General features: G+C 34.4%; 1 protein-coding gene across 2 annotated transcripts in view; it reads right to left on the minus strand.

Annotated features, from left to right (window-relative positions):
* Positions 1 to 1,549: 1,549 nt before the first annotated feature.
* Positions 1,550 to 25,341, minus strand: part of LOC106870214 (5'-nucleotidase domain-containing protein 3) — a 42,428-nt gene continuing 18,636 nt past the window's right edge. The window contains exons 6-17 of one of the 2 annotated variants that reach the window (XR_008263954.2): positions 25,116 to 25,184; positions 22,368 to 22,424; positions 20,868 to 20,928; positions 19,434 to 19,536; positions 19,215 to 19,316; positions 17,757 to 17,841; positions 15,359 to 15,445; positions 13,299 to 13,352; positions 8,145 to 8,231; positions 7,812 to 7,876; positions 4,472 to 4,745; positions 1,550 to 2,850 (exon numbers count right to left, since the gene is read on the minus strand). Coding sequence is in view for 1 of the 2 variants with exons in the window: in XM_014916218.3 (XP_014771704.2) it covers positions 4,532 to 4,745; positions 7,812 to 7,876; positions 8,145 to 8,231; positions 13,299 to 13,352; positions 15,359 to 15,445; positions 17,757 to 17,841; positions 19,215 to 19,316; positions 19,434 to 19,536; positions 20,868 to 20,928; positions 22,368 to 22,424; positions 25,116 to 25,184 (984 nt within the window). In the remaining variant the exon portion in view is untranslated. Of the gene's footprint in view, positions 4,746 to 7,811; positions 7,877 to 8,144; positions 8,232 to 13,298; positions 13,353 to 15,358; positions 15,446 to 17,756; positions 17,842 to 19,214; positions 19,317 to 19,433; positions 19,537 to 20,867; positions 20,929 to 22,367; positions 22,425 to 25,115; positions 25,185 to 25,341 lie in introns of both variants that reach the window. The other variant, XM_014916218.3, reaches the window with a different exon arrangement.

Raw genomic sequence — 25,341 nt, forward strand, 5'->3', positions numbered from 1 at the left:
GGAAGTATTACATTGCCAGAAAACTGGTGAGGTTTAGCAATAGGAAAGGTATCTGGCTGTAGAAAATCTGCCTCACTGAATTCTATCTGATGCTAGCATGGAAAAGTGGACATCAAAACAAATACTATATGTGACTCTGTGTGTGTATATACAATTTTCCAAGCTATTCATTGCTTTGCTGTCTTAACTGGCTGTGTAGTTAAGAAGTTTCCTCCTTACTGATGTAGCTTCAGATTAAATGACTTCCATTGTAGTCTTGGCTAACCAATGCTTTGTATGTGAATTTGGCAGATGGAAACTATGCCAATCCCATTTCGTGTTTGCAAACATACGCTTTCTCTCACACACTCACATACACAAATATATACAGGAGGGCAGTGATTCTAAATAAGAACTCAGATTGTAACCTGTTCAGCCCATGCTAGCATAAAAAGTAGATGTCAGAGGGTAAAGATCATGATGCTTTAAGACTGTAGAACATGATTTGGTGGAGATTTGATTGCTATTTCTTGCAGATCAAGTGGCCATGGTAGAAGCTTTTGTGTTAGTTTCATCATCAGCAAGTACTCTCTCTTTATTTCTCTCAACAAACAAATATCATCATCATTTAAAATCCATTTTCCATGCTGGCATGGGTTAGATGGTTTGATGGGAGCTGGCAAGCCAGAGGACTGCACTATTGTCTGTTGTGGTATGGATTTTATGGCTGGATGCCCTTCCACTTTACTGGTTAGACTGTATGCTTTTCATGTGGCACCAACATCAGCGAGATCTGTTTTGGCATGGTTCTTATGTAGAAAATATCTTTATGTACTTAGTCTTGCTGTAAAATTAAAGAACTTTTTTTGGTTACTTGAAATGAAAACTGAATAACCCATGGAACTTGTGGAGGCAAACTTTACCTGTTTCTAAGTAAGGTAATATTTTCCCATGGCCAGACCGGTTTTCACAGAAGATTGGAACTAAAGAACACTTTTCCTCAAAGATATTTTCACACAAGTATGTGTGGTGTTAGATGTATTATTATCATCATCATCATTTTAATGTCCATCTTTACATCCCTGCGTGGGTCAAACAGAATTCATTGCGACAAATATTTCTATAGTCGGAGGCCCTTTCTGTCACTGACCGTCTCTATCATGCAATGTCAAGGCAAGTGGAGAGACACATGCACACATATATGTACATATATATATATATATATATATATATATATATATATATATATATATATATGACTGGTTTCTTTCAGTTTCCATCTACCAAATCCAATCACAAGGTTTGATTGGCTCGACATTTCTCAAGGTGTTATGCAGTGGGGCTGAACCTGCAACCATGTGGTTTGGAAGCAAGTTCTTAACACACAGCCATGCCTGCACTACTCTATAAATGAGCAGAATGAATTTCACAGGTTAATCAACACAGTTAAGCAATAAAATTTTGAAAGGAATTGTTTCTCTCTCAAAAAAAATGAGAGATAAAAAGAAATAAATTGTCAGAATTTGTGTACATGTCACAAAAGATTTTTGGAAAACAAAAAACAAACTCATAAAAATTTCAGTTGTTTTATTTTATATTTTAAATAACTTCAAACAAATTTAACTTTAAAATTCAAGCTAAAGATAACAACTTAAGTTACAATAAATTTATTTAATATAAAAAAAAGAAAAAGTAAAACAAAATATTTTAATCTTCAAAGAATAATACTAATCCGGTTTTAGACTAGCATAATACTGTTACAACTACAAAAAGTTCCATCAAAATATCACATTTTTATCATTAAACACATAATACATAATAGTTTGCCATAATCACCAAATGCAAGACAAAATATTTTTGTTCCTTTAACCCTTAGCATTCAGATTACAGATGACTCTGTCAAATTTAATGCTTATTTATTCATATTGTTTTGAATTAATCATCTATTATCTTGTAGCTTTGAGATTTCAATGATGTAATTGATTATTTTTAGAATGACACTGTAGGGTAGGTGTGAGAGGTTAGATTTGACTAGTTTGAACATAAAACAGGTAGAACATTTGTGCTGGATATAGCCAGTTTAAATGCTAAAGGGTTAACTTGTGTCTAAAAATCTCATAAATCATTGATGGAGAATTCCTTACAGTAAAGATATTTCATTTTGATGAGATTCTAATCAAATTGGAAAATGCTTTTATTTTAATAAATAGCTTTAAATAAATATGTAACAAAGTAAAAATAAAAGTATAAACTGAAAGGGGCAAATTGTAAAACAAAATTATCCTTAATATTTTCATAATACAAACATATATGCATATATATCATCATTGGCTTTTATCTCGTATCCGAGGATTTAGTTTCTTTTTTGCTGAACACTTCCTTAATGGTGATGGTGTTGGTGACTAAGTAGACCAATTCTTGAAGAGTCAATAGCATTGATCTCATGGAAATGCTGGTGAAAGACAAGGCTGAATTTTGTCAAGCATGATTTTCCTGTCATTTGATTTCTTCTTTTTCTTTTCTGGTGGCTTTGAAGTTTTTGGTTCCAATGATAATGGAACACTATCACTTGGTATAGTCTCAGGCTTGTGTTTCAAACCATTTAGGCTCAAGTACAGAGGTATTCAGTGCTTTGAGTTGGTCTTTGTATATTTGAAGAGGGCAGCCCTGTGGTCTTTTCGTTGAGTAAGTCTTGGCATGGGAACCTTGACTCTTCCATTCTTGTTACATGTCCTGACCATCGAAGATGGTGTTTCATGATCAGCAATTTGATGCTTTGACTGTTGGTTCTTTCTAGGACTTCGTTGTTGGTCACATAGTGTTCCCATTTGATGTTCAAGATTGAATGAAGCTTTTGGTGGTGAAAGCATTCTAATTTTTGAATGTCGCAATGATATAGACATAGTTCAGGTTTTGCAGCCATATAGCAAAGTTGAAATGACAACAGCATTATATATATATATATATAGATAGATATGTTGCATGTATGGGATATAAATAACTACATTTTTCCAGTTTTCTAATGGTTTTCCTCTCTAAATGTGATCCTTTTAGTGGCAAAGCTTTAGGGAAGGGGCAGCCTGCCCCAAGCAACACTCTTACAGGACAGCACTTATGGGTCTGCTGTATAAGCTTGGAAGCCCGTGTGTGTGTGTATTAAACTCAATGATTGCCCCAGTTAGCACACACTATCTATGTGATGGGATCCTTTAAACTTTAAAAACTCTAAACTATATCCAACTTTTGATGATTATTATTATTATTATTATTATAGGAAAGGTGGCAAGCTGGCAGACTCGTTAGCATGTCAGGCAAAATGTTTAGCAGCATTTTGTCAGTCTCTACATTCTGAGTTCAAATTCTGCCAAGGTCAACTTTACTGTTCATCCATTAATAGTTCTGTCAGCTTGTTGCCTTAATAATAATAATAATAATAATAATAATTCCTTCTACTAAAGGCACAAGGCCTGAAATTTTAGAGGAGAGGACAAGTTGATTACTTTGACCCCAGTGTTTCTCTGGTACTTAATTTATCAACACCAAAAAGATAGAAAGGCAAAGTCAACCTCGGTGGAATTTGAACTCAGAATATAAAAACGGATGAAATACTGCAAAACATTTCATCCTGTGTGCTAACGATTCTGCCAGCTCACACCACCCTAATAATAACAATAATAATAATGGTTTCAAATTTTACCACAAGGGCAGCAATTTTGGGAGTGGGGATGAGTTAATTATATCGACCCCAGTTTTCAACTGGTACTTATTTTTATCAACCCTCAGTGAAATTTGAACTCAGAATGGAGCGACAGGTGGAATACCACTAAGCATTTTGTCCAGTGTGCTAACAATACTGCCAGCTCACCACCCTAATGATAATGATAATAATAATAATAATAATAATGATAATAATAATAATTTCTAACAACAAACAAAGTATGTAGGAGGAGGAGGAGGATACAGGCTTTTTGAGTATTAGTACATGACTAGTGTATATTTTGAGAAAAAGCATGTGGAATCTAAATACTCAAAACAGAATGACGAAACTAAATATCATGAGGTTTAGGAAATCTATGTAAAAGCCACCTGCAGTGAAACATCACGCTAGTTGTATTGATGTTTAGCCTCAGGTAAATCCTGATAGAGCAGATCTATAATTATTCCAGCTATGGCCATCTGGAAGTATAATGAACCCAGGATCATATCATTTGATGTGTCCTTTTCTGAAACAGTAGGATGTGACTTGAAGGAGAATTGGCTGTTATTTCTAACTAAAGGAAAGTAAAAATAACTGCTGTAATAACTTGGTTAAGGAATAAAAAAAAAATGAAATAATTATTTTGAATTCGAACTATTAAAACTAAATTATGTATTTTGTATTCCATAAATTTAGTATCCATTCATTAAATAGAATTTGAAGTTTTATGCTATTTTCTAACAAAGGAAATAAAATGTATTTAGATATCTAACTTAAAATATCTAAATCACTTACCAAGTTTTCCTATTTTGCTAATCACAATATGCAGAACGAAAGTGGTTATGATATCACATGTCATGTAAACATACTGGCAAATGGTTGTGATTCGTGAGGTAATGCCAACCGACGTGGATAGAAAGTATGGTCAACTGAATAGCGAAGTAAGTTGGTCAAATTAGACATGTATAAATCAGCAAAACGAGAGAGCCGCCGAGAAAAATACGTAGGATTGTGATGAGTACGGAACACGCTTCCAAAATGTGGGTTGAAAATCTCTTTGGCATATGCCCTATGGTAGAATAGAAAAATAAAAATATTAGTTTAATTATATGTAATGAAAACTGAATCACAAAATCCAAATTCTATGTTTGTTTACAATTTTTAGTAATTTTTCTATATTAGCCTATATCTCTTATCTTTTACTTGTTTTAGTGACTGGACTGCAGTCACCTGGGGTGATACCTTGAAGGATTTAATCAAACAAATCGAAACTCCAGTTCTTGTTTTTTAAGCCTGGTACTTATTCTGCTGAACTGCAAAATTATGACGATGTAAACAAACCAACACTGGTTGTCAAGTAGTGATGGAGTACACACACAAAGATATATATATATATATATATATATATATATATATATACATACAGCTCTCTCTCTCATATATATACATGGTCCCTGTGCTGGTGGCACATAAAAAGCACCATTTGAACGTGGTCAATGCCAGCACCGCCTGGACTGGCTCCTGTGCCGGTGGCATGTAAAAAGCACCATCTGATTGTGGTCAAAGCCAGCCCTCTCTGGCCCATGCCAGTGGTATGTAAAAAAAAAGTACCCACTACACTTCCGGAGTGGTTGGCGTCAGAAAGGGTATCCAGCTGTAGAAACACTGCCAGATCAGATTGGAGCCTGGTGCAGCCTCCTGGCTTCCCAGACCCCCGTCTAACCCATGCCAGCATGGAAACGACGATGATGATATATATATATATATATATGTGTGTGTGTGTGTGTGTGTGTATATATATATAAATAATTCAATTAGGCAGCTGTTTAGCAATGTATCACCAAAAAGGAAAACTATAATTGTCATTAAGAGGCGTTAGAATACCTACAATGCTACAAATAAGACTTAAAAAGTGCTCTAATGCAGCAGTCAACGGAAGAAAGTGGCGGTTGGGATGCCCCCGTATCATTGATGGTTTTGTCAGTAAATCATAAATTTGAAAGAGAAGTTATAGAGCAATAGAGTAATTACAGAAACATAGTTATGACCACCATCAACTCACAAAACTTTGGTTAGTCCAGGACAGTAGTAAAAAACACTTGTCCAAGGTGCTACAGTGGAATTGAACAAAAGACCACATGGTTGGGAAGAAAACTGCTTAACCACATGCCACACAACATATATATAATGACAAGTAGAGATGATCATGAATTCACAAACTAAATGAAAGAAAAAAAATCTTTGGAACTAAAATACTTTCACTAATTTCACTAATGAGCTTGAGAAATTCATGGCCATCTCACCATCTTATTATTACACTATATACAGGCATTTTCTTTGGATCATTTTAGAGTTTTGTTTTTAAAGAGTGGGGTTCATGACCATAAACATTTCTGATACATAACTTAGAAACAAAAATCTGGCATCATCATCATCATCGTTTAATGTCCATTGTCCATTCTGGCATGAGTTAAGAAGATATAGAATGAAGTGGTAAAGACTGATCTCAAGAAGCTGAATCTCATGAAAGAGATCACAAAGAACTATAACAAGAGGTGACATGCAATGCTGGAAAAGACCTTGCCACACATGCAAGCATGGCAAAACTGATGCTAAAATGGAGGTGATGGTCATGTCCGATAAGTTTACTGTCATTAATCACTGCAGGAAAAGTTCACCATCATCAGTTTGCCATTATCAATTCACCATTTTTGTTTTGCAATAAAATAGTTTTTACTATTAATGGTGAGATACTAGGGATATATTTTTTTGGTAAACTTTCCTCACAGTAATTGATGGCAGTGAACATACCTGTAATTGGTGGTGGTGATGGTGAGGGAAGTTGGGATGTATAATATATCTACATTTGAATCTCTTGCCCATTATGTACCTGTTAAGTCTTCATCTGTTCCTCACCTCCACTCTCACCCTCATGTCTATCACAATATTTTCTCCTATTCGCTGCACTGTGCCTTCTGCATTATAAGGGATAGAGTTGGATTTGTCCATATTCAATTCACCTCCTCATCATCACCCTTTATCATACTACTTCTATCTCAACACACCTATTAATCAGACCTGTTTGTATTTGACACCCACCACTGTCACCCTTCTTTACTGGTAACTATCACACTCTGTACCTCATGTCACTCATTACCTGCTTACATCTCTCTTTCTCTCTCTCTCTTACCCCTTCTGCTGCTATCCATTTCTCACTCTATCTGTTACACCTCCAACTCATCATTCTCTTCCTCTCACTTTCCCTGCATATTACTCTGTCTTCCACCACCCTATCTTCTTCCAGTCTCTACCTCTTCCTCCATCACATGCCACTCATGCTGTATTTCTATTCACTCTCCTTATAAACAGCCATGTCTTTCTTCCATTACTTACTCTCTTATTTCTTTATTGCCTACAAGGGGCTAAACATAGAGGGGACAAACAAGGACAGACAAAGGGATTAAGTCGATTACATCGACCCAGTGTGTAACTGGTACTAAATTTATTGACCCCGAAAAGATGAAAGGTAAAGTCGACCTCTGCAGAATTTGAACTCAGAACATAGCAGCAGACAAAATGCTGCTAAGCATTTCGCCCGGTGTGCTACGTTTCTGCCAGTTCACCGCCTTACTCTCTTACCACACTCTATTATCTTTCCCTTTTTCTCATTGTATTTATACTCACTCGCTAACTTCTTTCACCCTATTGGTCATGTTTGCATTGAACAAATGAAGACAACATAGAACAGAGGGGAAAGCAACCTTTCTGAAGCTGGTGGTATGAAAAAATGTACTCAATACACTCTATAAAATGGTTAGTAAATAAATGGTGGCAACATTGCATCAAGAGGACTCTTTTCTTGTCTTGTCAAGGATATGACAACCTCCCTAGTGTTGGTGCCATGCTAAAATGCATCCAGTACATTCTGGCTGACATCAAAAAGGGCCTCTAGCCTTAGTATTCAATGCCAAAAATGGAACACATTATTGGGATGCAGATAGTTTCTCCAAATAAAAACTGACTAAACCTTGACTTGTCCAGGCCCATGCGAACATGAAAAGTAGATATAAAAGGATGATGATGATTAAAAAGTGTTACTGTTGAATGCAAACTTAAGTCTTAGCATTGACCTTACCTCACTAAGTCTCTTTCATGAAGCCATTCTTTTAGAATTTCCGTGTCTTCAAGAGCAGTAGTATCCTGAAAATAACAACAAATGATAACTTCATACAGGTGTGTGTTCCTCTTTTTAGTTTCAGTTTGAAATTTCTATATATATTTTTTTCCATTTATTACATTACCAATGTACTATGGTGCCTGAGTATAAACATAGATTAAATCAATACTAAATTTACTGTACTTGGAGCTACTAGTGCAATAGGTACTAAAATCTAAATTTTCAAAATAAATCATCAAAAAAACATATAATTCTGAAGAATCTCCTTTAGCATTATGTAAATGAACCAACCTGGCAATATTCTATCATTTGCTGCAGAACCATGCCCCACCTGACCGCTACTTTGTAGTCTGTGGCATTGATTTTATCTATTTCATTCTGAGAAGTGAAAATAAGAAACAAAAAATAAGTACATTTCATGTTTGGCAAACTTAAATATAATGATAAACATTTACAATAAATAACAGGAATTTGAATATGGGGGGAGATTATTTGGGTTAAAAAAAAAAAGCATCTAGTACACTGTGAAGCAGTTGGCATTAGGAAATGCATCTAGCTGTAGAAATCATGCCAAACAGATATTGGAAATTTTCTCAGCCCTCTGGCTTGTCAGTTCATCTCAAATCATCCAACACATGCCAGTATGGAAAAAGGTATTTTAAATGAGGATGATGATAATGGTGGTGGTGGTGATGATGATGGTGGTGGTGATGATGATGCTTGGAAAGAGTTTGATTTAGACATTAGTATGTATAATGGTCAATGGAAAAAAAAAACACTTTTTAGCATTGTTGTTGTAATGATTGTTATGTCTTCCCAGGACAACTTTTATTGAGCACTCCGACAGTACACAGTTAATTGACCAAACAATTAGGCATGATCCATAGATCTGTCAAGGTATGGAATTAACTATCCACATTGATTGCTAGCTGTCAGGACACTGCATCCTTCAAAAATTCCATGCTTCCTAAAATTCATTTACACAATTCCTCACATGTCTACGCGTCCATTTCTCTTTATTGCTCTTTTACTGTTCACTTTTCTGTCTTTTTGTGTTTTATTTTGTATACTGTGAATGCACATCTGGTATTTATTGCTGTCTTTCTTTGACTTACTGTTGCTTTCTGTGCTCTCTTTTACTCTTTTCCAATGAGTTGTGGTGCACCTGAGCACTACATGCCAAAAGCTCATTATTATTATTATTATTATTATTATTATTATTATTATTATTATTAAGGTGGTGAGCTGGCTAAATCATTTGCATGCCAGACAAAATGCTTAGTGGTATTTCACCTGTCACTGCATTCTGAGTTCAAATTCCACTGAGGTCAACTTTGCCTTTCATACTTTCAGGGTCAATAAATTAAGTACCAGTGAAACACTGGAGGTCAACATAATTGATTGCCCCCCCCCCCCTCTCACAAAATTTCAGGCCATGTGCCTATAGTAGAAAGGATCATTAATATTATTATCATTAAGGCAGTGAGCTGGCAGAACTGTTAGCACGCTGGGTAAAATGCTTAGTGGTATTTTGTCCATCTTTATGTTCTGAGTGCAAATCCCACCAAGGTTGACTTTGCCTTTCATCCTTTCGGGGTCAATAAATTAAGTACCAGTGAAACACTGGGGAAGATGTCATTGACTAGTCCTATCCCCAAAAATTTCAGGCCTTGTGCCTTTACAGAAAGGATTATTATTATTATTATTATTATTATTATTATTATTAAGGTGGCAGAATTGTTAGCATGTTGGGAAAAATGCTTTGCAGCATTTCTTCCATCTTTAAATTCTGAGTTCAAATTCCATTGAGGTTGACTTTGCCTTCCGTTCTTTTGGGGTTGATGAAATAAGCACCTGTCAAATACTGGGGTTGATGTAATCAACTATCCCTCTTTCCTAAAATTTCAGGCTGTGTGCCTATAATAGAAAGGATTCTTATTATTATTACTATCATTAGGAAAGAAAGGATCTTTGGACGCTGGGCCTCACTGAAGAATGACAAGGGACCAGGAGATGTGATAATTTGCTGTACTTGATAAGACAGTAAAATCACTGTCTTCCACACGTATAGGCTTGTCTTTTCAGGTGCTGGTGCCACATAAAATGCACCTGTGCCAGTGCTGCATAAATACACCTGTGCTGGTGGCACATAAAGAGCACCCAGCACACTCTCTTAAGTGTTTGGCATTAGGAAGGACATCCAGCTGTAGAAACCATGCCACAACAGACAATTGGTGTCTAGGCACCTTCCAGCTGCCTAGCTCCATGTCAAACTGTTCAACCCATGCCAGCATGGAAATGGAAGATTATTATTATTATTACTACTACTACTACTACAGGTACTGAACCTCTTATCTGGCAACCTTGGGACCGGAGGTGGTCTAGATTTCTGGACACAGGCTAAATATATACTGAAAATATAAAATAAACAACGAAAAGTAAAGAACAAAATTGTATAACATATACAAATTAATACACAGAAGCAGTCACACAGGAACTGGCATTGTGTGGCACATACGCCACAGAAACCAAAACAAAATGGCCATGTGGCGAACTACAACAGCCCACGAAATTCAAAGCTTGCCAGTTTCAAAAATAGTCAGATTTCTGGATTCCAAATTAGAAGTTCAGTACCTGTGTTATTATTATTATTCCATCTTACCACCTAGCTGAGAAGAACACTGCACTCTGACATGCATATTATCAATCAGATGGAATTTACTGTAATAGTCTGGACATGCTCTATTCTCTCCACTGTCCAGTGTGTTTCTGTTTTATTGTTGTTTAGCCCATTGCCAGCTCTAGTCATTCAGAATTATGATCAAAGCATCCCAGCCAAGGTCATCCCTTCTTATTTAAAAAAAAAGGGATCCAAGACTACACTACCTAATGTGTCCTGCCTTTCTTAAGACGGCAGGATTTGATTTGAAAGAGATTTGGCTGCTGTGTTTAGGTGGAGAAACCACATACACTCCCTCAATGACTTGTCTATATACTTGTTGTTGTTGTTTAACCCCAGATCAGCTTGAGCAGACCTGTAATCAAAAGCATTGCAGCCATAACCATCCAGTTTTATTTTTTTATTTCAGGCATAGTATATCTAGGACCATATTAATCAATGTGATCTTCTCTTTTTTTTTTTTTTTTTTTGAGCTAGTGATGTGTAATATGAAGGATATTTGGCTGCTATCTTTATGAAGGACATGTTATCTCTTTGAAGGGTTTTTGGCAGTCAAGCAACCATATAGAAGTTTACTCATATGCCTGCAGATTCTGGTGCTGGCTCTGGCAAAGTCAAGCAAAGTGGAATTAGTCAGAACATAACTATTGCTATTCATCCCAGCAAAATGTTTATGATTAATGGTGCTGCAGTTATTACTGGGCCTACATGAGCTGTTTGTTTTTATGCTTTTATGTTTGGGCTGAGTGGAAAAGATTAAGTTTTTAAGTAAGGTTATGAGTTGATTTAATTTCCAAAAACCTAAAATGATTTAGGTCAGTTTGTAAGTAACAATAACATGAAGTCAACAACAAGTACTAATGTATGCAGTAGTCAGAGCCAGATTTAGACTTAGTGAGCTCAGTCCATGAGTTGAAAAATGGTAAAAGATATATGCCTTTTAAATATTTTTAGACCCCTGTGGATTGTGAGGTACTAAATTTTAGACCTAGTAAGCTTGGTCCCCTAATTGAAAAATGGTAAAAGATATATGCCTTTAAAAATATTTTGAGACCTCTGTGGATTGTGAGGTCCAAAACTTTAGACCTAGTGAGCTCGATCCCCTAGTTGGAAAATGGTAATGGATGTACGCCTTTTAAATATTTTGAGACCCCTGTGGATTGTGAGGTCCTAAACTGTAATTTGTTTAGTTTATGTCTAGATCTGGCACTGATAGTAATAAATTTTCTGCATAGGTTGGAAAATCATAAATATAAGTCAGTTTTAGTAATAATTACATGAAGTTAAAACCAAGAATTAATACATGTAGTAGTAAACATTCTATATAGTTTTTAAAAGATAACATAATCTTTGAGATCTGACTGCAGTTGCCCTCACTTATTTTTTAGGTTTTTAGGCCATGCTATAAGCAGTTAATTACTCAGAATAAGTAACAATTAATATTCTTTTTATATATTTCCAGTCTCTAAATAAGGTAATATTAATTAAAGAAGACTACAGTATTTACCGCATTTCTTGGCATCAAGGACGCTCTGACCATAAAGATTTTGGCTTGAGCATTTGGAAAACAAATAAACAAAAAAATCAGGGTTTTAATGCTTTTACATACTTCACCAAGATATTTTGTTAGTGGTTTAGTCATCTGTTGATGACTTATAGTTAACGTTTTTTCTTTTACTTTTAAAATACAGACACACAAGCTTAGCATAGTCAACTCTCTTTTGGTGACAAAATGACTTATGAAAAATGTAGTCTTCATTCTTTAGAATGTACAGTAAATTTTCTTGACATATTTTGGGGAGGAAACAAACATCCTCAATGGTGAGAAATAGGACTCGTGCATATTGAGAAAAACTTAATTCAAAACATCAGGGTCAAAATAGAAGAAGCTTTATAATCAAGTGTAATTAAAAATAAGAGGATAAAGTATATTACTGATTTTTAAGTACAAAAGGTGTAGTCATATTACATTTGAAATCGCATTATATCTGAGTAAATACTGTAGGTGTAAAAATAACAGTAAAATACAAGTTTAATTATGTGGGGTGTCAAAGTGCCAATCACAGTCATCATCACCATTGCTGGATTTGTTTTTATACTTTCAGGGTATTTATGATTCTATTGTACAGTATATGACCATTCATCTAGATCCATTATGTTCTCTTGGAGGAAGGAGAACATGTTCAGATTTGACCTGACAATTTTCCTGCTTGTTTTCTCAATCTTCCTTCATTAGTAAACATAACAAGCCAATGAGGAAGTAGCTATGTGGTCATTAGAATTGCTAGATATAGTAGCAAAATCTCTCATAAATCACAATCTACCATCTTAAAGAGTGGAAATATTGAATGAAATGCTAGATACATCGTGTCTGAGAATAAACGAGGATGGTCATGGCTAGAATGCTTTTGGTTGTAACTAAGTTTGTTCAGGGCTGTGGATTTGAACCCCCTATCAAACAAATGATTTTATCTGCTCTAGTGTGCAGAATAAATATCAGCTAATCACAGTAATGCAGAAATGTAAACATCTGAAATAATAATTCCAAATTTATTAAACAGTCAGAGATGACCCCATAATGAGATTAGCCAGTTCTTTACCTGATGTTTAAATGAATATGAAAATAATTTTATAGTTTAATGTAATTTTAAATAAATATTTGATACATTTTAAGATATAATTCCAATAATAGTTCTATCACCAATTTCAATAAAATCAATTAAAGCCTTAGTTTAAGATGCTGAGTAATTGCGTTTACCACATACCTCAAGTTCAGGAATGATAGCTCCAGTTCTCCAGCCATGCCTCAGGGCAACATCCTATAATAAGAAAAATAACCATGATAAATAAATTTCTATATCAAGGAATTATTTCAACATGTAGGCATCCCCTGCATTACAGAAGTGGTGCATTTGCAAACATTTTGCTGTAATATGAATTATGTAATGCAAAATGTATTTTCCCATTTAGCATGAAAAAGATTGTGTACTATAATACTCTATGTGACAGCAAGATTTTCAGGAGATTCTATAATGCGGAGGAGGCTATTTACAAAATACTAGGTAACATAAACATACTAAGGTGAAGGTAAATATTGACTTTATGAAGATGCTTGAATTTCCACTTCTGTGACCAAAAGCTTGAATACATTGTATGGGGAGAGGCATAGTCAGAAGTTTGCTTTACATCTAGGTATATTACCCTCTATAGATCAAACCAAACCTTGTAAGTAACAGTGGGTAGACAGAAACTGTACAAGGCATTGGATGAACTTGCAGCGGGATGTGTAACAAAAGATGTTGTTGAGGTAGCAGATGAAATAGACAAGTAGATGACATCAAAGTAAAACAATGGTAAAGCATTGATTGTGGTTTAAATAATTTATTTAATTAACACTTGCATTTATGTGTTGTATACACCAGAAAATCTGCTACATGACATTACCCACTACATTACATTACCAACTTGCTTCGAGTCGACGAAGTAAAAAATAAACAGGGGAAAGACTGTGTCGATGTGATGAGGTAGAACTGGGCTTGTTTTGTGTCTGTGTATGCATTGGTCATTCGGTCGTGTCTGTTTATGTTCTGCGACTGCTACTGTGTTGGTTGTCCATGCTGAATATGTGGTTCTATGATGGCTGCTTGACTGGCACAAGTTAATTGCTGGCTGTCTGCTTTGACCGTTTGCCCATTGATGGCTATCTGCCTGTCTGTCGTGTGTCTGACTGTATTTATAATGGTCATGACAGCTAGAAGGACAGACATACCACAGGAGTAATTTCTACCTATGTAGGCTGCCTCCTGTCCACTTGAACTTTAAATGACACAGCTCAGGTCAGAGGTTGAAGTGAAATCCATCCATCACTTTTTGACAGGACAAAGAAATTTCTTTCACGCCTGTTTGGCCAGTGGTGGATGGTTTCAAATTTCAGCTCAGAAAAAGGAAGTGTTAGTTTTTACAAACTGGTTAAAAAGATATATTTAGTGACAGAGGCAGTATCAATACTGAGAGGTAATATTTATCCCCACTTAAACATTGATGTTCTGTTAGCTTGTTCATCCACATCTAATAGGATGAATTATCCCTGCAAGTTTGTTCTTGGGTAGTAAGCTTAATCCATCCCCCAGTTTAACATCACCATCTAACTCTCGAGTACCTTTAGCATTGTTCACTCTGTTGTAAGCATTCTGACCAAACTTCTGGTTTCTTCGCTGCTTTGTCCCACCAGTCTTGGGGACTTTGTAAAAAGTTTTATGGCTGTTGCCATTCCTTTTGTGACAATAAACAATAATATTCTTTTTCCTTTTTTTTTTTTGAAGTTTTAAAACTAGAGTTAAATACCAATTTTTCTTATTAGGGAGAAAATAACAATTAAAAATGATAAACCTAAATAAAATTCTCGTTGAGTACACCATTGTTTATATCAAATATAAGTTTAATATAATTTTTCTTACATTTGTGAGTGTAAAGAAAGACAGTGGACAGATGCCCATGCATTATGGGGCCCAAACTGGAAGGATAGGATGTTTGGTGAAACTAGTTTATTTCCATTTAATTAGGAATCATGGAATAAAGCTACAAGAAGGAAAGTTTAGATAAAGTTATTGTTTCTTCCTTAGGAACTATGATCAAAGATGCTGCAGCCATGATCATTTTCAAATGTTTTTCAGCTATGACTACATTATTTGATGTCTCTTAAGCAACCACACAGCAGCTCCCTTCTTTGTATATTGAATAAAGTGTTTTGTACAAGTTTCTTGTTTAAAAAGAAAAAAATTCAGTTTAGTTGATGGAAGGAAGTAAAAGAAAAAGACTGACTTACTGCTAGGTCACTGTAAACATGATCACCAAAATAAAACACCTTTGAACCAAACCATCCTGTCATCTGTCGCAAAAGTGAAAAATTGCCCTAGAAATAAAAATATGATTAAAAATTAAACATTACATTTCTACACAGAATTTCAAAAATATTTTGTTACTGAAATTTCTTACTAAATTAGAATAATTACTTAAGAAGTAATAATAATGGAAGAATTGCATTTTTTTTCACTCATTATGTAAAACAAGTTAAATATTTCTTCCCTAACGTCTCACTTAACAAATAACAGACTAGAAATGTTTTGTGAGTTGCAGTTGTTTAGATGTTGATAGTGGTTTGCTGTTGCTGTATCCATACAGTTTCAGACACATTTGTCTCTATAGACCTAATTCCATCTAAAATACTCATTCATTCATATTAACCTCACCATATACAATTTTCTCATCATTTATCTTCTCATGAGGAAACGCAATGGCTTCTCAGTTATTTCTTAAATTGCTATCTACAATACAATTCCACATTGCTTATTTTATGACACTTCAGTTTCTTCAGAGGATTTACTTGGAGGTAGCTTGTAGTAAGTTACTAACTATATGAGTTTCCCAACACATTTCTCTCTGTTCATATATGTATCTTAAAGTGTAATGGCAAGGCTATCCACACTAAGCTATTTATTACAATCTTCCAAGTATACACATTTTATTAATCCTATTTCTGGATGATATATCTGTATTACAAAAACAGTGAGGTAACCTGTCAACAGATTATTCATTATAATTCTCAAAACTACTCTACTTCTTCAGTATGGTCAGCCCGCTTCACATAAACTCTTCTATGTTCTTATATCACTTCTACTTTTCCACTTCCCTTTTTCTTTTTACCAACATAACTACTGATTTGTTATTTAATTTAAAGTCAGCATTGAAATCACATTCAACCCATCTTGTTTTGGGGAAATAGTTTACCCAGACTGTGTATTTTTTTAAAGATAGCAGGATGTGTTTTGAGGGTTGCTATTTCTAGTAAGTTGAGTAACCACATACAGACTTCCTTGTTTGAGCTTCTGCGATGAGATAGACAGCATCTATCAGTTTCTATTTTGAAGTATCTTGAACCATAGTAGAAGACTTAGAGTGTCATAGAAATTTAGATACTTGCAAGGAAGTTGGAGAACGTAATTTGTGTCAGGATGTGCTTGGTAATACTAAAACATTATCACTGATAAGGGAAAGGTATTGAATGTTCAGATGTAGAGAATAAAATTCACAGGACCAATGCAATATGATACAATTCATTACCATACAACCACAAGACTTATAATTAGATGTAATAGAAAAAGTAATTAGCTCTTTTAGAATCCTGAAATTAACAAAACTTGTCACTAGCTTCAGAATTTAAAAAGTCAATGATAGATGAATTCTCCCAGGAACAGAACATTTGACTATGATGTTATTTTTCCGGAATGGACCTGAAACCTAATCTCCAGCTCAGTAAATGACATCAAGACTGTAAGATGTAACCTCATGATTCAGCACCTAATTGTTTGATATCTTTAGTTATTTTGTCTTTCCTTAATAAATTACAGCTGAATTCAATATGATAAAATATAAAAAGGTATAATAAGTCCATGAAGGTGCATAGCACAGTGGGTTTGGGTGTTGGTGTAGGACTCATGATTGTTAAGTCATGAGTTCAATTCTTGGAATGTTCTTGAGCAAAGTACTTCATTTTGCGTTGCTCCAGTTCATTTAGCTGGGGGTTGAAGTGGGACTTGAACCTTGCAATAGACTGGTGTCTCATTTGGGGGTTGGGTGGGGGCAGTCTTGTACTCACAATTACTTAAACACTTTGTAAATTATGATAAGCTCCAGCCAAAAGGGTTTGTAGGTTCGAGACTGACTAACTTAATAGGAAAACCACTTCTCCCTCCTTGCCCATTATTTGAGCAACATCAAGGAGGAAGATGGTGAAAAACAGGATGCTGGCTGCATCTAAGGATTTTATTTGATTAAAAATATAAATCAAAGACAGATAATTTAAGAATACAGAGCAGCAAATTAAGACCAGCATTATTAATTGGAGACAATTTTAACAGTTTTGCAATAAATTATTATTATTTTTTTATAATACTGGTTTTAATGTGAGTTCAAATTCCACCGACGTCAACTTTGCCTTTCATCCTTTCGGGGTTGATAAATTAAGCACCAGTTACATACTGGAGTTGATCTAATCAACTGGGCCCCCTCCCACAAAATTTTGGGCTTTGTGCCTAGAGTAGAAAAGAATACTGGTTTTTATGAATCTCAGACACATAATTTCAATATTTCAATCAAATAAATATTTAATAAAAAAAAATCCATGATAAAATCCTTCAAAATATTTTCTCAAATTTGTAGCTTACCTGCTGATACACCTTTCCTTTGTCAAGTCTATGCACACGGTCCCAAGACTGTGTCCCAGTGTGAGCATCATATATACGGAAAGGTCTACAAAGAGAAAAAGTATTTGCTTGAATGGAAAATAAACCAATAAGCATGAGATGTATTTCTTTTAAATAGTAAATTAGAAGGTTAAGAGTAACATATATTATGTCTAGAAGTTAAATGGTGATGCATATAAAGATGGTGATTTACATTAGAGTTGGATCAACAACTCATTGATACAACATTCATTCTCTCAAGACCATGTAGATAGCAAGTAATTATTTACTTTGCATTTCTAAGACTGAATCATGTGGTGGACAGCTTAGAAATAAATGCAGGCTACCATACTTGAAGTGGTGAGCAGTAATTAATTTTGAAGGTGATGGTGCCACATAAAATGAACCCTATACACTTTGTAAAGTGGTTGGTGTTAGTAAGGGCATTGAGCCATAGAAACCAAGCCAAAACAGACTATGGGATCTGGTGTGGCCCCTGGCCTTGCCTGTTCCTGTCAAGCCATACAACCCATCCCAGCATGGAAAATGGACATTAAATGTTGATGATGATGATGATGATGATGATGATGATGGTATAATTACAACCTTAATGAAAAGTCATTGATATCAGGTGCAAGGGAAAGAGCTCATGAAGTTTCAATCAGCTAAAAATTCTGAAAACATTTTGAGCTTTATTAGACCTCCTCTGCAATGTACAATTTGCTCAAGGGCTGCCAACATCTCAGAACAGATACAAGTTTTTAATATAAAGAACATTTGCAATGTGGCAAATTAAAATAATAACCTCATAAAATCAATAAAAAAAAAACATTGCTTGGAAACAGATTAGGGCTGGTGACAGGAAGGACATCTGGCCATAGAAAATCTGCCTCAAGAAATTCTGTCTGATCCATACAAACATGGAAAAGTGAATGTTAAATGATGATGACGATGACATGAAATACATTTGATCAGAAGAAATATACAATAAGATAAATGATTCTGTAGAAGGGATTAAATATAACATTAACGTGTTAGAGTACTGAACAAATAGAAAATAATTTTGTAATTTAACTGTTATAGAGATAATAGTAACAATGAGAACCCCTCCCACATGACAAGTGGTATGTGCTAGTCAGTACAAATACTGTGATGTAGGAAGTTAAGAAAGGGTCAGTCGGAATGTCAGTCAAAGATAGATAGTTATGTCTTTACTAGTCTAACTAACAATACTGCTATATTGGTGTGGGCATTACAACAGTGGCAGCAAGGAATTAACAAACTCACAAGGAGTTACAAAACTCACAAAAGTTTTTTGTGTGAATTTTAGAGTATACAAAATTGTAAATTATGAAAGAATTGTTGGCCGGTTTGCTTGAGTTGCAAAAACAGCATATAATAGAAAGAAATAGTATAGCAAATACACTGAAGAAATCTTACCTTGTGGCTTCATTAAAGAATTTTGGCTTTCTTGCATTGGTGATGACAACATCAAAAAGGCTTTGCCAATCAGGACCAACAATATAGCGCATGCCAGCATCTCTAATAGAAAAATGTTTAGTTGTAATTAGCAAAACTGAAAGCTACACAAAAAATATCCATATTTAAATGTAGTTAGCTAAATTAAACTGTTAATACTAAGTATAATAACAAACTCACACAAAAGGAAAGCCGCTGTTTGTAATAAGAAATAATTTTTTGTTAGCTTCAGTCAATCGTTGTAACAACATCAACACTTCAGGGCCTTTAACTAAATATTTCCCTAAAATTGAAAAAATACAAAATTCATTAAAATTGATAAAATTTTGAAAATGCAAATTATAAACTACACTTTAACAAATAATTATAAATTTCTTCATAAAATTGTGGGAAAAAAATGAAATTAAAAAAAGGAATTATTTTTTACATATTATCATTAACAGGAACATTTGTTTTCCATTTCTGTTGGGGACTGATACAAGAAAAAAATGTATAAAAACAAAATAATGATAATAATAAATCACGAAAATAATATAACTTGGAATCCATAACCACTCATTAACCCTTCTCCTGTCCAAAGTATTTTCGTAAGCTTATCTTAAACATTTATGCTTGTTTCCCAACTTTTAGTTAGTCCTTGTTTTATACATTCTGCATAATATAAAGCTTTCCTTTTGTAAGTCCCAAGTTACTCTTGTATAGTTTAAACCACTACACTAATGTTATGTTCTTTTCTTCATATTCAAAGATGATATTAATCACTAAATTAGATTTTCTTTAATCATTCACTATGATGACCACACAAATACAAATCATAGTTCCTGTGATATTTTGTGACACAATCCATCAACATTCATCATCATTTTAATGTCCACTTTTCCATGATTGCATGGGTGGGACAGAATATTTTTTCGAGGCAGATTTTCTATGGCTGGATGCCCTTCTTGTCACCAACCCTCACCTATTTCTGAACAAGGTAATATTTTGTAGACATATTTTCACATAATATTGAAAATGAATGACTTTTATTTACAATAACCACATGATGTCAAAACAAGGAAACATAAACACACACACACTTATATATATATGCACACACACACACACACAGATATATATGATGGGCTTTTTTCAGCTTCTGCCAACCAAATCCACTCACATGGCATTGGTTGGCCTAAAGTAGAAGACATTTGCTTCAATCAAATCGTCCATCCCATGCTAGCATGAAAGGCGGACGTTAAACGATGATGATGATGTGATGAAATAACAAACAAGTGTTGTTTTTGCAGACGTACTCAATAAGAAGAAATAAAATTACTAAAAACAATTTAACAATGGAAATATAAAAATAACAGTTTTATCTACTCAGAATTAAGATTTACTTATTAGCAACTGTTTAGCTGCAAGTTAGGTGTGATAATCTTGTCCTTTCAAGCATTGTATGCCTAAGACTACATTATCTAATATATCACTTCCTTTTCAAGAAAACTAAGGTTTCATTTGATGGAGATTTAGCTGCTACATCTAGCAAGTTGGGTGATCATATTGATGCTCTTTTATAAGCTTGAACAGAATTTAGTAATGTTTATATGTGAAGAATAGAATGAAACTTACCAATATTAGACATGATTTCTTGATGTAGCTGACCAGATAAGTGAATGTCTTGTACTGCAGACTATAAGAGAATGGGCAAAATGAAGCTGTAAGAATGGTTTTAGTTATAAATTTTAGTTATCTTAACCATCTTCACAATAATTACCAAAGAAGAAGCCAGCCAAGGAGTTATCTCACCAAATAACTTTCTTCTATTATAAACAACTCCAGCAATAACGGATGATAATTTCTATGTATGAAAATAGAGTTACTTTGTATAAAGGATGGGATATAGATTAGCTTGACTGGGTTATGTTCCTCATGCATATTTAACCCTTTTTTATATCATCTTTGGTTGAATACATATGGAATGAATACAAAATCCTAATTTAATTGGTTCACTACTAAAGTATTGAGTTCTATGTCAGATGTTTGCAATGAGTAAAGTATAATATTTGTTTTTATATATAGTTATGTATAAAAAGAGTCAACCATTAATTGAAGGCTCATACCAAACATGTAAGTAAAATATTACATTTATTTTTACAAAGAAAATTTGACAGTGACTTAGAAGTTTTATTGGTTGATGGCTTCATCATAGCTAATGACTGAACTTTTTCCTCGCAAAAATGAATACACACACACATGTAACAATGCCACCCATTTATTCAAGCATTGTGGCATAGTTTTAGCTGACAGGATACTGCTATGCAGGTTGATCATTTGGCATTTCATCTTTGCACTTCTAATTCTAAACTCTAGCTTCACCATTTATTGGTATGAATATGTGTTCCTTCTTCTACATAGAAATTCACACAAGAATGACATAGTCCTTTTCCAAAATGCCACTGCCAAGATCTGTTATTGGAATTAGGTCTGTAACTGGAAGTATGAATGAACTGACAGCTCTCTTCCATCTATGACTCTTCTTTCCTGATTCAAATGCAGTCAAATGTTACCAAAGAGAATCTTTATTTATGTTACTTCCACTAGCTAAAATAAACAAATTCTAATAAAGCTCCCTTCTACTAATACCAACACCCACCTTGAATTTACAAAGCAAACTTCAGAGTCTGGACATAAGTGATTCTAGTAATTTTCAGTAAATAACTTTGGTAATCTTGTCAAGAGTGAATGCCCGAACAGATCTGGTCTAAACTGAAGATTTTCAAACAACATTTTAAGTTCATTTTTTGACCAACAGAAATTTGACATATCTATCTTAAATATATATTTATAACTAGATATTCTCAACTATAAATACTTGCAACAAGAAAGTGAGACTGTTATTTTCCAGCTCAGTACTGTTTTGTGAAAAACTGTCAAAGCTAAATACTTTAAAGATGCCACATTTGAAAAATGACAAAATTGATAAACTATATTATACAAAGAAACATAAAAAAAAAGTGAGATAAGAAAGGAAAAGAAAGAAAAGAAAAGGGTGGGGGTAAAGAAAAGCAAACAAAAGAAATCAAATTATAAAAGTCAGTCAAAGCTAAAGAGATATTCAAAGTTACTTACTCGGACATCATGAAAGACATATTCAGGGTCAAAAGGAATACTGTTACGAAGGAAGTACTAAAAAAGAGAAAAAAAAAAAAAAAAGAATATTTTCAAAAATGAGATATCAACAAAAACAAGACTTTAAAAAAATTTACTTTCAGCTAATTTGTTTCAACATTATGCAAAGGCATATTAGCTAAATTATCTCTGGTATCAGCTACATTACCTCCATTTTTATTTTAGGGTCCATTACATGGTTCTACTGACACAGATGGGTACAAGCATAGCTGTGTTTTGCCACCATGTGGTTTCAGATTCGATCCAATGCCAAAGGACCTTGGGCAAGTGTCTACTACCATAGTTGTGAATTGACCAATGCCTTCATCATCATCATCATCATCGTTTAACGTCCGCTTTCCATGCTAGCATGGGCTGGGCGATTTGACTGAGGACTGGTGAACCAGATGGCTACACCAGGCTCCAATCTGATTTGGCAGAGTTTCTACAGCTGGATACCCTTCCTAACGCCAACCACTCAGAGAGTGTGTGGTGAGCAGAATTTGCTAGATTGAAATTGTGCAGAAGGCTATCATATATGCATATATATATATATATGTAAGGACGACCGTGCGAACTCAAAAAGGAGAAATGGTGACGAATGGAAAAACAGAGGACTCCTTTTATTTAAACGCGTCACACGGTCGAACACAAAAATAATATATATATCAAAGATGATATACAAATATGTTATACTACGATAACATAGATGACCAGTAATGAAAGACCACAACCGTATAAGATGAATAACAAAGATATTTATTGTGGCATTAAAGTGTATGTCTGTGTGTGAGTGTGAATGCGACATATAAGAACATAATCAAAGACGGGCCATCGTACAAAGAAAAGTATGTATGTGAGTGATACATGTATGTGTATGTGAGATATTACAGCAGATAGAAAGAGAGTCAGTAACACGTGAGCATTTTATACCAGTTCTGAGTACACTATAGTATGAGTCTGTATGTGAAAGTAGTTGAGGCTGTGTGTGTCAGAGCTGATCACTAGTTGTGATGTTGTGGCATCGATGCCGGGCCGTGATTCTTGTTATACAGATGTTTGTCACTGGCTGAGATCTCTTGTCTGTTTATTTATCGTGGTGAAGCTAAGTCACCTAACAGAATCGAAGAGAGAGATGTGCCGCGGTGGTTTAGTTTGGTGTACATAGTAAGTCGTGTTGACGCTGGTGGAGATTGATGCTGGTTAGTAGTAATAGTAGAATCGTGTTGGTCATGACGATGATGCTGGTTAGTAGTCGTAGACTAGTGTAGCTGATGTGGCGACGGCGGTGGTCATCGTTGGACGAAGCTGTTGATGTGTCGCTGGCTGCCGCTGCTGCTGCTGTCGTGTGGTACACGGAACAGATCTCAAAGAGAAACTGAACCGAGACAAATTTGCTGGGTATGAGTTGATCTATTTATAGCGTTCAGGGGGGCTCCAAGACCGTAGTAGAAAAACACTATCACATGACCTTATTAAGGGCTGTGATTGGTCAGTTTGCATTCTGGCGGGAATGGTTCGAAGAAGTTGCCGATTTGAATAATAATCAGTCACATGATGACAAGGAATGGGTTCTCCACTACGCTCGCGTTTGTTTATATTTAAATGAGAAGAATGGCGATAGCAGTTTTGTATCTAATGGCGATAGGTAGTTTTGTATGTAATGGCGATCGAGGTGTTAGTTTCACTACATATATATATATATATACAATATCTATTTTATGCACAACACAGCACAAATTAAAAGAACTGGAATAAATTTAAATATTTCAAAACTGTGCCTTAAGTGAAATATGTGAACACATTCTTTCTATATTACAGATGTAGAAGAAAAAGATAATCTTTTGATCGACTGTTTCAAGGTTTGTTGAATGCTCCTCAGAGAAGTCATACATAGCTTCCTTCCTTAATTAATAGCACAGAGCATTCATCTACTATATAAAGCAGCCATAAATTCAGCTAGTACTGAGGTGGATAGCCTAGTTTGTATATATGTGGTAGCTCATCATTAGTTAAACAATATCTATTTTATGCACAGCATTCACATTATTTCACTTAAAGTAGAGTAAGGCTTAGTAGTATTTAAATTTATTTCGCTTCTGATTTATGTTGTATTGTACATTAAAATAGATGTTGTTTCCTCAGTTATGAAATACTTTAGAAGTACAATATGGATTTTTTCCTTTGCAACACAAAGTCAATTTTTGTAGATAAGAGTAAATCAACCCTGGTATATAACAAGTACTTTTTCTTATACACTACAAAGGGATGAAATGCAAGGCAAACACTGGCACAATTTGAATACGTGTGTAAAACTTTACCATTTTTGTCAAATCACTGTACTGTGGAATGTAATTTGAAATACATTTTTCATTATTAAGAATTTCTGGAAAATTAATTTACAACTGTAATAAGTATTTAGTACAGTTATAAAGTAATAACAATATGTAATATACTGTAACTTATTAACAAAGACTTTGTTTATATATTGTATCAAAGGCCAGGAAAACCTCATTAAATTAATTTCACTTAGCATACAGGGAACTATTTCAAAGTAATTTTGAAGTGACTACAGCAGAATACTAGCTAATTTGGTTAGTGTGGGATGGATTTGAGCCACCAACATAAGGATAAGGATTACTACGCTTTACCAACTGAGCCACCACAAACAAGATAATAATATATGAACAAGCATCAAAAGACTTTTACCTCAGTAACATTTGCTAACAGCGTAATTTCTGGAAGGGCAAACAGATCCATCAATTGATGCATTAAACCCTGATAAAACAAAAGAAATTCAGGATAATCATTATAAAGTACATAAAATGTCAACAAAGATTTTATTTATATATTTTTTAAATTTGATATTCCATTTTTCTCATGGTTTACTTACATATTAATGAAAAGAAAACAAGGAAACAAAAGAAAAAATTAA

This window comes from Octopus bimaculoides, chromosome 4, assembly GCF_046866305.1.
Source record: "Octopus bimaculoides isolate indiv1 chromosome 4, ASM4686630v1, whole genome shotgun sequence".
NCBI classification, from domain to species: Eukaryota; Metazoa; Mollusca; class Cephalopoda; order Octopoda; family Octopodidae; genus Octopus; species Octopus bimaculoides.